Consider the following 12,984-nt stretch of genomic DNA (forward strand, 5'->3'; position numbering starts at 1 on the left):
TAATTTACTAACTAAATCTCAATAACTTAATAGTCTAATCGATTTGATTACCAATTTGATTTTCACAACTACGGTATTTAATTTAATTTTTTTATTATTTTATATTTTTATTTAAGTAGGACTAAATTAGCCAATTCAACTAATAATTTATTAGTCACAAAAAAAAAACTAATAATTTATTAACTAAATCTCAATGACCTAATAGTCTAATCGGTTCGATTACCGATCTGATTTTCACAACTACATTATTAAATCTTATATCAGTCTAAGACAAAATAGTAAAGAAGTGCCCTGTTTTCTTTCAGAATGTTGAAACATACATGAAAACTTCCTCGATATCCTTGATCACTTTATTAGGTCTAAGTATAGACCAGCTTTAGATATATACCTTATTGCTAGTTAATAGTTATATGACATTCTTATTTCTAATGTTACATATATTGCTGTCTACGCCATTGAAGATGGACCAAGAGTTTTTCATAATCAGGAAGGTTTTCCTTAATCAGAGGAACTTGCTTGAAATTTTGAGTCCATGCATGCAACCGAGGGAATTGGCTTGGATCAATTAGTTTCAACCCTGTAATTTCCTCCAACCCTTCTAACCAATGACAAAGCAATCCATAAGCTATGTCCACCATTCCAATGTTGTTGCCTCCAAAGAACTTCTTGTCTCCTAGTCCTTTCTCTTCCATTACCTTCAGAGTTTCTTTTGCTTTCTCAATTGCAATTGCCCCCTCTTCTTCATCCTTTGAGGGTCTCATAAACAGATCAGTAATAGAAGCTGTCTACAAAACCACCTCAATAATTTCAATTAAGAAAACTAATTTTGATTTAACACAGTATTGGAAAGAGAGAATAGATGAAGATTGAGTTAAGATTACCGAATCTTCTCCAAATTTGATCCAAAATCTGGCTAAGGCTCTCTCATAGGGATCTTGAGGAAGCAAGGGATTGTGAGGCCAGGTATCTTCAATATATTGAAGAATGACCATGGATTCTGCAATGGATTTGCCTCCATGAATAAGAACAGGGACCTTATTGTAAACAGGATTGGATTGGAGCAATAGTTGACTTTTGCCATGCCTCTCCACTTCTATGTACTCGTAGCTGATGCCCTTCAGCTTCAGAGCCCATATCACTCGGTGGACATAAGGGCTTGACCAGAACCCTAGCACCTTGATGTCTTCCATTCTTCGTTACTAATTCAGAACAAGGGCTATGCTTTTTTCTATATATATAAATATATGAATATTTTCCGTGGTTCTCAATCGGCTAGTTTAATCCAGAATCAATTATCAAGTCTGTCCAAACTAGTAAAACATTGGAAAAATCGTCAAATTTTAATAAAACTTTTTAGTGGTTTATATATATGTTTAAAATAATGAAACAAAAAAAATAAATTAGAGAATTAACCTTCTTGAACTCATATTAGCCAATTTTTTAAAGTTACGATTTTACACTTTAAATTTTATAAAATAAAACAAACTTAAAATTTTTTTTCAACAACAAAATTTGACTATATTAACTAAGTATTTAATGTTGATGCACTGACAATCGTTTTACATGGACATCTAATCATATAACGTTACATTAGCAAAATAATTACTTTTTAGTTTTTACATTGACTACATGAATAATTATCCAAGAGAACGATTGTAATTGTACGACTAAGTAAAATATTTTACTGTCAGTTAAATAAAATTATACTCATTAAATAATTCAAATTAATTTTTATATTTATTAATATATTTTATATATAAATATATTATATTATTATCCAATTCAATTTTAATGAAACTTTTAATTTTAACATAATTTCTTGCGGCAAATTCTTGTCTGAATGAGTGGTCGTCGCAACTCGCACGCCAATACCAAAGTTTCCTTTGCGAATATTCGGGATTATTTAGAACATATTAAGGGAATTTTTTTTTAACAAACAAATGATTTCTATTTATTTGGGCCGGGCTCATATTGGGCTTCCTAAACAGATAAGGTTTTTGGAGCCCATCTGTTTGCTATACTTTTTTCACTTTTTTGTTTGGGTAATTTTCTTTCTTCGTGTTCGTGGAATCGTGTACATTGTGCTCTTCTTCTCTGGTTCTCTTATTAGGCAGAGATTTGGAGCGCAACGCAGATTGATACAACTTCCACTGGTTAGGTGATTGTTTGAATCTGCGTCTGAAGAATCATAGCAAAGAAATAGTTGAACTCGCAAGACACAACCCTAAGGTAAGGTAATTAAACTTCTACTTTCTGTCTCTGCTTCATTTGAAGTGCTTGTCTTCGAGTAATATCTGCTGCTTTTCTTTTTTAAAAACATTGTTTCGTGTAAATTGTGGTGATTAAAGCTTTATGGATTGATGCAAATTAATTTGGATTCATAAAAAGAGTGTTTTCTTTGCTTTGTGTCCAAACAGAGGCCAATAAGGTAGGTGAAATGAGCAAGTACGGCTTAAACCTTAGGCCTGCAAAACAGAAGCAGCAGCCAAAAAGGCCTTCCCTTGCAGCACCTTTTGGATTCAATGATGATCAATGGAATGATGTCGAGAGAGAAATCGCTCTCCAAGCTAGCAAGAAAAAGACTCTTATGGACGTAAGTTGATGCTTCTCTAGTATAATAGAACATTAGAACTTGTGAATTTACATGGTTATTATATTTTTTAGTTTATTTGTTGAAGTGAATATAATCTCACATCCTTGTGTGTGTGGATGTTGTTTGTTAAACTTAAGGGTTGAGGAGCAGCAAAAGAAAGCCTTAGAAGAAGATCCAACTGTATTTGATTACGATGGAGTCTATGACAAAATGAAAGAGAAAGTTGCCCGCCCATTGATACAAGATCGCGAACAGAGAAAAGTATGGTAATTATTTTCAGAATGACGTGGTCTTTGTTCTATCAAATCATTTTTGTGGACTAATTTTCAGCATGTAGAATTTCAATACTTCATGCAACATTTGCGCAGGGAAGGTCCAATTTATAAAGATAGAACAACATAACCTAAAATTATATATACTATATATAGATCAAGTAGGCAAGTAGCATATGAAGCTCTCTCTATATTTAAGATTAATAAATATAGTTTGTTTCCTTTCCATATGGTATTGGTAGTTGGATTGTCACAATGACATGCAGCCCTTCTTGATTCATAATTAGCACTTTGTTTTAATACTTAAAGTTGCTTCTTATTTTATGGTTAAAATTACTTTTTCGTGTTATAATTGAGTTAGTTATTATTGTTATTATTATTATTTCTTTTCTTTTTCAAAAAAAAAAAAAAAATTCAGTTTCATGCCAACTGACATTGCTAATCATCATCCTGCAAATTTTGTCATGCAGTCAAGGTATATCCAAAAGAGAGAAGCAAATATAACCATCTCTATGATGACAAAGACAAATTTATTACTGAAGCTTACAGAAAGAAGCTTGCTGAACTTGAGAGACAGATGGAGCTAGAACGACTGTGTGAACTTCAAGAGGAGAGAGATGATGTAGGTTCAAGCATTTTAAAAATTTCTCATATTCATTATCATGTCTTGGTTGTCAACGTGATTGGTAATGGAAGAACAGTCTTGCTTTTCGTTTTCTTCAATATCCTAATTGAATTGATGTACTTCTTTATGGTTCAATTCCTATATTTCCAATTCTCTGTTTCTTGCATACTGCTGACATACAACTTTTATATTTGTATATAGGTTACAAAGAAGAGGGACCTTTTGCTTGATTTTTATACAAACCTTGATAAAAATGTTGCATATGGTGCACAAGATCCTCGCGAGAGTTAACACGAGAATCGAGCTGAGCAAAGAACTGCAGAGACATGCGAAGACACAAAGCTTGATGCACCTGATCGACACAAGCATAATGAGGTGCCAGATGAATTGCAGAATTCACCTGTGAAGTCTTCCATGAAAAACGATGTGGATTGGGGTGAAACTCCTAATCCTTCCAATAGAACTGTTGATCAATCAGATATGAAGCCAAATTCTGAGGCGTCCATGGAAGGAAAGGATTCAGTTGAACAGTCATCAGCTTCCCAGCCAAAGGCTGATCATCACAAAAGAAGTCAAGATGCTGTGGCCGCAACAAAAGAACGGATTTTGGCCCGTAAGAAAACAAAGGATAAGGATAAGGAGTTCTGAATTTGTTTTCCTTTCTAGGCTTTATCCAACGTCGGGTTACAGATATTTTATTCATTAGCGATGATGTTATGTTCCTACCTACATTGTTAAAGAGCTTGATCGGGGGGAATAGTAAGTTATTTTGCCCATTTTTTATGGTATGCAATCTTGGTATCGGTTCCTGAATTCATCATATTGATTCACCTGAGTAACATTGATTTTCACATGTTGAGTTCATGAAAGTAGAGTTTGAAATTAGGACCTCCTTTATCTTGTTCAAATATCTAACCATATATCATTTTCCAATATAAGTTTTACCGTTTTGTTTTTGGTGGTATATTCGTTGTACTTTTCTCATTGCAGACTTGGTTTAATTTTTAATATTTAATTATAGATGAACTGAGCAGTGACATATGAAGGCAACGATGCAATAGTAATTTGACATATTCCTTGTTAACCATGAAATATGAATAGTCAAACATGATCAAAGCTTGCCTGGGCAATCACCCTTGTGATGAGATTATATTAGAAAGTTGTTTTTAAAATATAAATTGAAAAATATTTGATCTTTTTATTGTAAGATACCATTCTTCATTGTTCCAACTTTTGGAAGGTAATGCAACGCATCCATCTGAGCCCCTCTCATGTGTGGCCATCTGTTCCGAAATGATTCTTGCAAACTATATATAATGCTATATTCTCATCAATAATTGGTTTTAGAATAAACAAACTCTTAACTTGTACAATAAACAATTGATCGAGTTTGGCAAAGAGTAGGTCCATTAATTCTGTGTCCATAAATATACTATTAATGAGTAGGTTTGGTGCACCTGGACAGAGACTATCAATAAACCTGGAAAAACTTATTTTCTGAACAACATATTCAAACCTTAATGCAAGTATGACTGTCTTAACAATGTCTTTAAAATTAGTCATAGTGAAAAAGAGATCTAATTTTTTAGTATCTACCATGTGTTATGTAGGACAGCATGCGCACTTTCATCTTAAAGAGAGTAATTAGAATATTATTAACTACCATTATTGCAAATATGAACTAAAATGCAAATTGAGTCGTCAAAGCAAAAAAAAAAAAAAAAAAGTAAACTGTAGTTGACAAAAAAATATTTATATATATACAGATGTGTATGTCAAATTAATGAAAACAAAATGATTAAAATTAAAATATAGAATAACAAAAAAAAATGTAAAAAATGATTAGATATAAAGGTAAAAAAATAAAATCTTAAGATATGATTAAGTCATCTCACCTTGAGAAATAAATAGTAATATAATATGATGTGATATAATAGAAAATATTAAATATTTGTAAATGACTGTGAAACTATCTTGTCTTTCTTTTCTTTGTATATATTATAATGGAAAACTATGTCCAAATGCTTTGAAACTTTAATTAACTGGCAGCTATGTATAAGAAGGAATTGTCTAAGGTGGGGAAACTTGAAATTGGTTCTTAAAGGATTAGGGAAGAATATTCTAATTTAATGGTCTATATTAGTTTCTAACAAAACATATGTAAATTTATAAAATTTTACTTTAAAGTTGTACTAATTATGAAAAAGGTCTGTTAGATTAAATAATAAATTGATAAAATAATTGAAAACTAATTATATCTTTTTTATTAATTTTTTAAAAAAATTAAAAGAAATCTTTTAACATTATGAAGAAATAATATTTTAGTATCAGTATAAAAGATTAAAAAGTTTTTTAATTGTATTACAACTTAAAATTTGATTTCTATTTTAAAATATTAAAATATCTATAGAATTCATATTAAAAAACCAAAATATTTGTTAATTAGCATTAAATTTAAAATACCAAAATATTTTTTATGTAATAATTTTAAAATTACCATTACACATTTTATATGAATAAATAATATTATTTGATTTATTAGCAACTATAAATTTTAATTTAATATTAAAAAGATTAAAATATTTTATAGTTAATTTTAAAATACCAAAACAATCTTTTTTAGCATTAACCTTAAAAAAACTAAAATACCATTTTAGAATAAAAATTACTTAATTGTATTAGAAATTGTAAATTTAACATTTGAAACAATTAAAATATTCATATAAGTAAATTTTAAAATAACAAAATAATATTTTAAAGTTAATCTAAAACAAATTAAAATACCATTATAGATTAAATTCACATTGTTTGATCGTATTAGAAATGAAAAATTCGAATTTGATTTTAACAAGACTAAAATACTCATTTTAAATGACTAAGATACCCTTTTTAAAACTCAAATAAAAATAATTTTTTTGTATTAATTTTTAAAAATTCTAAAATATCTTTTAAATTTAAAGATATTTGATTGTATTAAAAAATAATATTTAAATTTCATTATAAAAAGACTAAAATTTACATAAAATTCATTTTAAAATAGAAAATTTTCTTAACATTAATTTTAAAGAGATAACTTTTTTTATTATAATTATAATAATTTTTATTATTATTGATATTAATGTAGTACATTAATTGATATTATTATAATTATTATTATTACTGTTATTATTGTTACTTTTTATGACTAACATTTTTAACAAAAATATTTTAGATTTTTTAATGAAATTGTTTTTAGAAATAAGCAAGTAATTTAAATTTGCAGTATTTCTCTTATTAGTGATGTTAACACGTGTAAAAAATGGTATAAACTCTTCAAGAATATGGGTTTTGAATTCTCTTTAAACACATATGATAATTATATGAATGTGATAGTCATATAAAGGTTAATTACTTGATTATCATATTTCAAAATGACTCGATGTTTTTTACATATTTTAAATTTATCCAGATCCATTAAGGACTTTAAAATACTTTTCTCATGCTAGAAGCTTCCGTATAAGAAAATTATTGGCTGGCTATCATACATCATCTGTTGGTGAATCATCCATAAAAAAGTCCTGGAGAAACATGATATTGATGATGACGTGAGCACTGACAAACCAAGCCCAACAATGCTTAGTCAATTGCAGAGTTCAAAATGACCAAAATTTTTCACTCAGGCACCCTTTAAATACCCTGCTAAAACATGCAAGAAGCAGTTCAAGGCACAAACAATAGAGAGATAAGAGTTGTGAAGGGAAACTTATTATATCAATAGGATGGCAGAAGTGAGCAACAAACAGGTTGTGGCTGCACGGAACATAACTGGTAATCCAAAAGAGAGTGACATGTATTTGAAGAGTTCCACCATAAGCTTGGAACTTCCTCCAGAGGCTGAAAATGCTGTGCTTGTTAAGAACCTTTACTTATCTTGTGATCCTTACATGAGAGGAACCAGGGGAAAGGATATCAAACGCCTCTTCTATTCTTTCACTCCTGATTCAGTAAGCACTTCATATTCATTTCTTTTAATTCATCAAAGTACATATGGTACTGCAGAATTTGTTTATTAACAGGTCCAATTTGATCACTAAAATTGCTACTTCCTAGAATTATATTTTAGCCTATTTTATAGGATATTTTGTTTTTTATTTTCCACAGTATTCCACTATTCCCTATTTCGATAGGCCAAAAATTAATCTGTATCTAAGTTTCATTTAAGAGTCTACAACTTCCTAACGAGTTGCTGCATACATAAATTAAGATTCGAATCTCGACACTTGTTTGAATGAACTAGTGAGCTGACTTTTTTACCAACTCTGATTATTGGTTATTTTACAGGATATTTTAGTCAATGTATAGTGACACATCATATTCAGATTTCATGGACTAAATTTAATTTTGAAATTTCAGGACTAACTTTTATTTTTTATTTTTTATTTGCAGCCAATAGTTGGGTATGGAGTATGCAAAGTAGTGGATTCCAAACACCCTGGATTCAAGAAAGGAGACTTGGTGTGGGGAGTGACCAAATGGGAAGAGTATAGTGTGATCACATTGACAGATAGCCTCTTCAAAATTGAGCATACAGATGTACCTCTTTCCTATTATACTGGACTACTTGGTAAGTAATTAACTCTTCTGGAAGCTTCCTCATTTTCATACATGGAATTCTAGGCATATTTCATAATACTTGTTTGCACATGCAGGTATGCCTGGTATGACTGCTTATGCAGGTTTCTATGAAGTTGGAGCTCCAAAGAAAGGAGATTATGTCTTTGTATCTTCAGCATTTGGTGCTGTTGGTCAACTTGTTGGTCAACTTGCAAAATTGATGGGATGTTATGTTGTTGGAAGTGCTGGCAGCAAAGAAAAGGTACATATGATGTTAGTAACTTTAATTGGAACCTAGTCTGTGTTTGTCCAAGAATTCCGGTTATAAGTTTTCATGTTTTTCTTGTAAAACAAGGTTGAGATTTTGAAGAACAAGTATGGGTTTGATGGTGCTTTTAATTACAAGGAGGAACATGACCTTGATGCAACATTAAAGAGGTGAGTACTTAATTGGTAGTTTGTTGTGAATTTTGTTATCAATTCAATTAACATTTATACACTTTGTTAACAAAACATAGAATCTTAACTATTTATTATGTCAAAAAATTTCTCAGGTTCTTTCCGGAAGGCATTGACATTTACTTTGATAACGTTGGGGGAGACACACTTGAGGCAGCACTTATTAACATGAGAAGGCGCGGCCGAATCGTAGTGGCCGGAATGATATCACAATATGAACTTGATGAGCCTCAAGGCATAAAGAACTTGCTGAATATAATTTATAAGCAGATTAGAATAGAAGCCTTCATAGTGTTTGATTATTATGAACACTATCCTAAGTTCTTGGAGATTGTTGTGCCTTACATTAAAGAAGGCAAGATATCATACGTCGAAGACATAGCTGAAGGCATTGAGAAAGCTCCGGCAGCTTTAGAAGCAATGTTCACAGGCCGAAGTGCTGGCAAACAAGTTGTTTTAGTTGCTAATGAATGAACTACTTTAACCTCTAGTACTGTTTTGTTTTTTATTTTCTGTATGTATCTATCAGTATTTGGATTTTGTTTGAGAAATAAATTACATACTGTCTTGTGCGAATTACTCCAAATAGTGATAGGTATTACAAAATTAAGCCTAATTATAAATATATAATTAATGAAAAGAAATGGATAGTCCTTGTTTATAATTAGGCTCCATAAGCAGGTAGTTCACTACAAGGTTTAGGTCGTTCCTCAGTTCTAACCGAAAATTCATCTTCACTTCTGTACTCTCTGAAGTGTGCCATTCTTCCCAATAATTCAACTTCATCTATGACATATTCTAGCTTTGCCACCATATCCAGCAACAAAGAAGTGAAAGCTGCAAGGGGAAGTGCTTCTGAGAACTCGAGGCCAACGATTACACTCATTGTCTTACTCATAGTCTTACTCAGTTGAGGCATAGGCATCTGACCATCATCACTATCAGGAGGCAAAGGGGGCCCTTGAGCTCGCATCCTGGCCGACAGTGTGTGGCTGAAATGAAGCTGAGGTTGTGATTTCAAGGCATTGTTGAGGTCTTCTAAGGCTTTGTTGAGACCATTGTTGAGTATGTGAGGGCAAACTTGGCGTTTGTCCTTTATGCTGTTTGAGAGTTCCTTTAGAATCTTGTTAGCTTCTTCTGCAAGTCTGATGCAAGGGTTCTTGCACTTGTTTCGAATGGACCACGGTGCCTTGAGGAGGAATCAATCAAAATAGTAATTGAGTACATGTATCAGAATGCAGAGCAAGCAGCTTCATGATTGAGATTGAGTTTTATAGTACCTGAATTTCAGACTTCAAACAACCATGTAGAGCTACAACAGTGTAACAAAAATGGCGAAGAGCATGGCCGACTTTCCCAAATTGCTTCCATGGGATTCTGTGGAAGCTTGTGTATCTTGGCTCCCACCTTGCATGTAAGATCTGTTTACTTTCACAGACACAAAGTTCATATGATAAGATCTTCTGTCATAACATAAGAAAGTGGGAGTTTAGGGATATACCAATGTATCTTCAGCAGCTTTGGAATCCAAAACACCTTTGTAATCTTTGGAAATTCGATCATGAATCGAACCGTCGTCACTTCCTTTTAGATCAGACTCACAAAAGTATTCCTTCACACAAACTGCATTCATGGTTGTTCCTTCTTTTCAGACACTAAGAATATATGAATCAAATCAAATCAAACTATTAATAGTTAATTACCATTACCTTCTATACAGTTTCCTAGGCTTTCTAGTTTTGATGTGATTGAATCCTGAAGGTATTTCCCTGACCAGTTTGGAAACACCAATAGGCACATCACAAGGCATATCATGCATCCAACCGCGATGTTTAACATTCTCGATTGCGCCAGTCTCAACACATTATCATCACGGTAACTGGACACTGTTACTAGATTAAATGTCAAGATAAACACAACAACACCATAGTCTAGATTCTTCTTGATGTGGGGTATGAACCTTGCATAAGTAGCTCCACTTCCTGCCAATAACATAAGATAATTGCAACAAGTTTGAGAAAGATAGTTCCAATTAGTCCATTACAAATTTCAAGATAAGCTTTCTTTGATGCTCAACAACAAGGAAAACTGAAACACCAACAATAATTGCAGTTAAAATCTTAGTAGAGGAACTTGCAAGAGCATCTATCAGAACTGCTAAGCATGCTGCCAAAACTGTCCCCAATGCTCTATTTAGTCCTTTGCATAATGTTGCTCCTGCAGAGGATTCATCAAATGAATGAAACAGATTCTTGATCTGATAAACATGATCATATATTAGAGAGTAGAACATACCAACTGTGAATTCCATCACCACAACCACAGTAAACACAGCAAACATAGCATCCTTTTGGAGTGCATTGTACAAGTCATCAATCATATAAAACAAAGATACGAATGTCAATGCCACGCCGAACTTGAAGGCATGAACCACCCTTCTTGGATCCTCTCTGCCAACCTTCACTGTCGAAGTCCATACCGATTCTGGAAACTTCCTCACTTTATCTGCAAAGCTACAACCTTCATTGCATTTTTTCTTTTGGATTTCTTTACCACTGCTGCTGCTGCTGGTTTCTTCTGCTGAAATCTTTGAGTCACCTGAGTTGGTTTTTGAGATAAATTCATCAAATTAAGGGCTTCAGTTATGATAATCTCTCAGAATGCAAAAGGTGACAAAAGTATGGACTAATGGAATAATAGACTTCATAAATTGGCAAAATCATAATGCTAATAATTATAATAAATAGTTTGAAAATTTAAATGATAACAACCTTTAGAAGGGGGAGGAACTTCAATATCCGGTTCAGGATGAACCTGACGGGTCATCTTTCAAAGAACACAATTTCCACACCAAGAGAAAGGTTTCTTGAACACCAAGTTATTAATCTGCGTATTGTGCTATTTGACAAAGAACACAATTAACGCACCAAGAGAAATGTGACACTTAAATCATGATCTTTAGAATTTAATTATTGTTTTGTGAGGGGTTTAGGGGTTATGGTATCATCATTCTATTTTCTTTTTTATTGTTATTTTGTTAAAAACGAGAAAAACTGGATGCAAGGTCACAGACAATGCAACAGAAACCACACCTGACAACAACTCTTTTTTTTAGTTCTTATTATTATTTAAAAAAAAAATCCAAAAACTGTTTTTGAAAACATTTGCCAACTGTGCTTTTCATTTTAGTTTTTTTTTATAAACTAAAAATAGCATTGAAAAACCTTTGACGAAGGAGCCTCAAGGGTTGCTCATAATAATTCAAGAGTGTTGCCTTTGGTGGATTTATTTTCACAGATCAATTTTATTGGCATTGTGGCCATTATGGCAAATGGGCAATTAATAATTAAGGAGATTTATAAATAGTGGTTAACTCTATCTATTATAATGTATCTAAAAATAATGTAATAAAATTGAGTCTTTGTAATATCATGTTATCAATATAATAATATATTCATCTCATCCTACCTATTTCTCAAAGTAATTAGACTTTAGCATCATTTTGTCTTATTAAAATAAATCATCTCGCATATATCTTTATAATAAACTAGGTACGCGGCCTATAAATTAATGATAGTATATAATTAATATTAAAAATTATTATATTTTGTAAAATTAAATTAAATATATGTAAATTAAAGTGAAATTTAAAAGGTGTTTTATTTAAAATAATTTGTAATACAAAAAATTTTGATATTGAAATTGTACAAAGTGATATTTTTATTTGGTGGTTTGATTTTTGTATTTATTTTAGTTGATGGACTTAGTCTTCTTATGTGGCGTTCGTCCTCCTTTTTCTTTATTGGTTGTTATTAGAGTTATTGCTTTCTTCTTTCTGTCGTAGGTTCTTATGAAGTCATGTTCTTTATGAATTGTTGAGTTGTATACACTTTCTATTGTGTTGTTTGTTTCATCTTTGCATGTATATTGTTCTTTGGAAGATGTGTCTTGAATTTGTATGGTTTTCTTTCTCCTTAATCTCTTGATGTGTATGTGATCTTCGTCTGATGATATTAGTGTTGACGAAGTTGGTTCCTATAATTAATGATTAATTTAAATTAGAAATAAATTAAAAATGATATCTTGAATAAGTGATTTTTTTTAGAATATTACTTGTTATATTTGTTGTAATGGGTGTTGAGGTTTAGTGTTTTTTATTGGAACAAATGTCTTGGTAACAATGTATTATTGAGAACCTTCTTTAAGATTAAAATCATTTACTTTGACTTCAAATATAAGTGTGAGGTTACACAAATTTTTCAATTGGAGTGGTGCTTCAATGTCATTATTTTTCTAGAATGTCATTAGATTTGAAACCGTTGTGGGCTGTGGCCAACAATTTTTTTTCTTCGCCATCAAATAGTACAAAAATTATTGTAGTACTTTGATCTAAAATAAGTATTGAGTTAGTAACTAATAATTTGATAAATGTGATTATGAAA

At 31.4% G+C, this 12,984-nt stretch overlaps 3 protein-coding genes and 1 pseudogene across 4 annotated transcripts; 2 read left to right on the top strand and 2 right to left on the bottom strand.

Moving 5' to 3' along the window:
• Positions 1 to 279: 279 nt before the first annotated feature.
• Positions 280 to 1,320, bottom strand: LOC107619658 (putative glutathione S-transferase). The gene is made up of 2 exons (XM_016321954.3): positions 882 to 1,320; positions 280 to 785 (listed from the first exon to the last, which is right to left on the bottom strand). The coding sequence occupies exons 1-2, from the start codon at positions 1,188 to 1,190 to the stop codon at positions 432 to 434; spliced, it is 663 nt and encodes a 220-aa protein (XP_016177440.1). The 5' UTR covers positions 1,191 to 1,320; the 3' UTR covers positions 280 to 431.
• A 750-nt stretch (positions 1,321 to 2,070) lies between these two features.
• On the top strand, positions 2,071 to 4,375 carry LOC107616217 (uncharacterized; annotated as a pseudogene). The gene is made up of 6 exons (XR_015899751.1): positions 2,071 to 2,234; positions 2,418 to 2,587; positions 2,726 to 2,859; positions 2,962 to 2,966; positions 3,336 to 3,487; positions 3,692 to 4,375. The product of XR_015899751.1 is annotated as an uncharacterized LOC107616217 (transcript).
• A 2,635-nt stretch (positions 4,376 to 7,010) lies between these two features.
• On the top strand, positions 7,011 to 9,118 carry LOC107619065 (2-alkenal reductase (NADP(+)-dependent)). Its single transcript, XM_016321273.3, has 5 exons — positions 7,011 to 7,473; positions 7,916 to 8,093; positions 8,179 to 8,345; positions 8,439 to 8,521; positions 8,638 to 9,118. Exons 1-5 carry the CDS (start codon positions 7,249 to 7,251, stop codon positions 9,014 to 9,016), a joined length of 1,032 nt encoding a protein of 343 aa, XP_016176759.1. The 5' UTR covers positions 7,011 to 7,248; the 3' UTR covers positions 9,017 to 9,118.
• Positions 9,119 to 9,206: 88 nt separating this feature from the next.
• Positions 9,207 to 11,368, bottom strand: LOC107616216 (aluminum-activated malate transporter 12-like). Its single transcript, XM_021110938.2, has 6 exons — positions 11,314 to 11,368; positions 10,676 to 11,140; positions 10,252 to 10,524; positions 10,044 to 10,165; positions 9,823 to 9,963; positions 9,207 to 9,731 (listed from the first exon to the last, which is right to left on the bottom strand). Exons 1-6 carry the CDS (start codon positions 11,366 to 11,368, stop codon positions 9,207 to 9,209), a joined length of 1,581 nt encoding a protein of 526 aa, XP_020966597.2.
• Between the last annotated feature and the right edge of the window lie 1,616 nt (positions 11,369 to 12,984).

Source organism: Arachis ipaensis, chromosome B9 (assembly GCF_059453495.1).
Source record: "Arachis ipaensis isolate K30076 ecotype BB chromosome B9, ASM5945349v1, whole genome shotgun sequence".
In the NCBI taxonomy this organism is placed as follows: domain Eukaryota; kingdom Viridiplantae; phylum Streptophyta; class Magnoliopsida; order Fabales; family Fabaceae; genus Arachis; species Arachis ipaensis.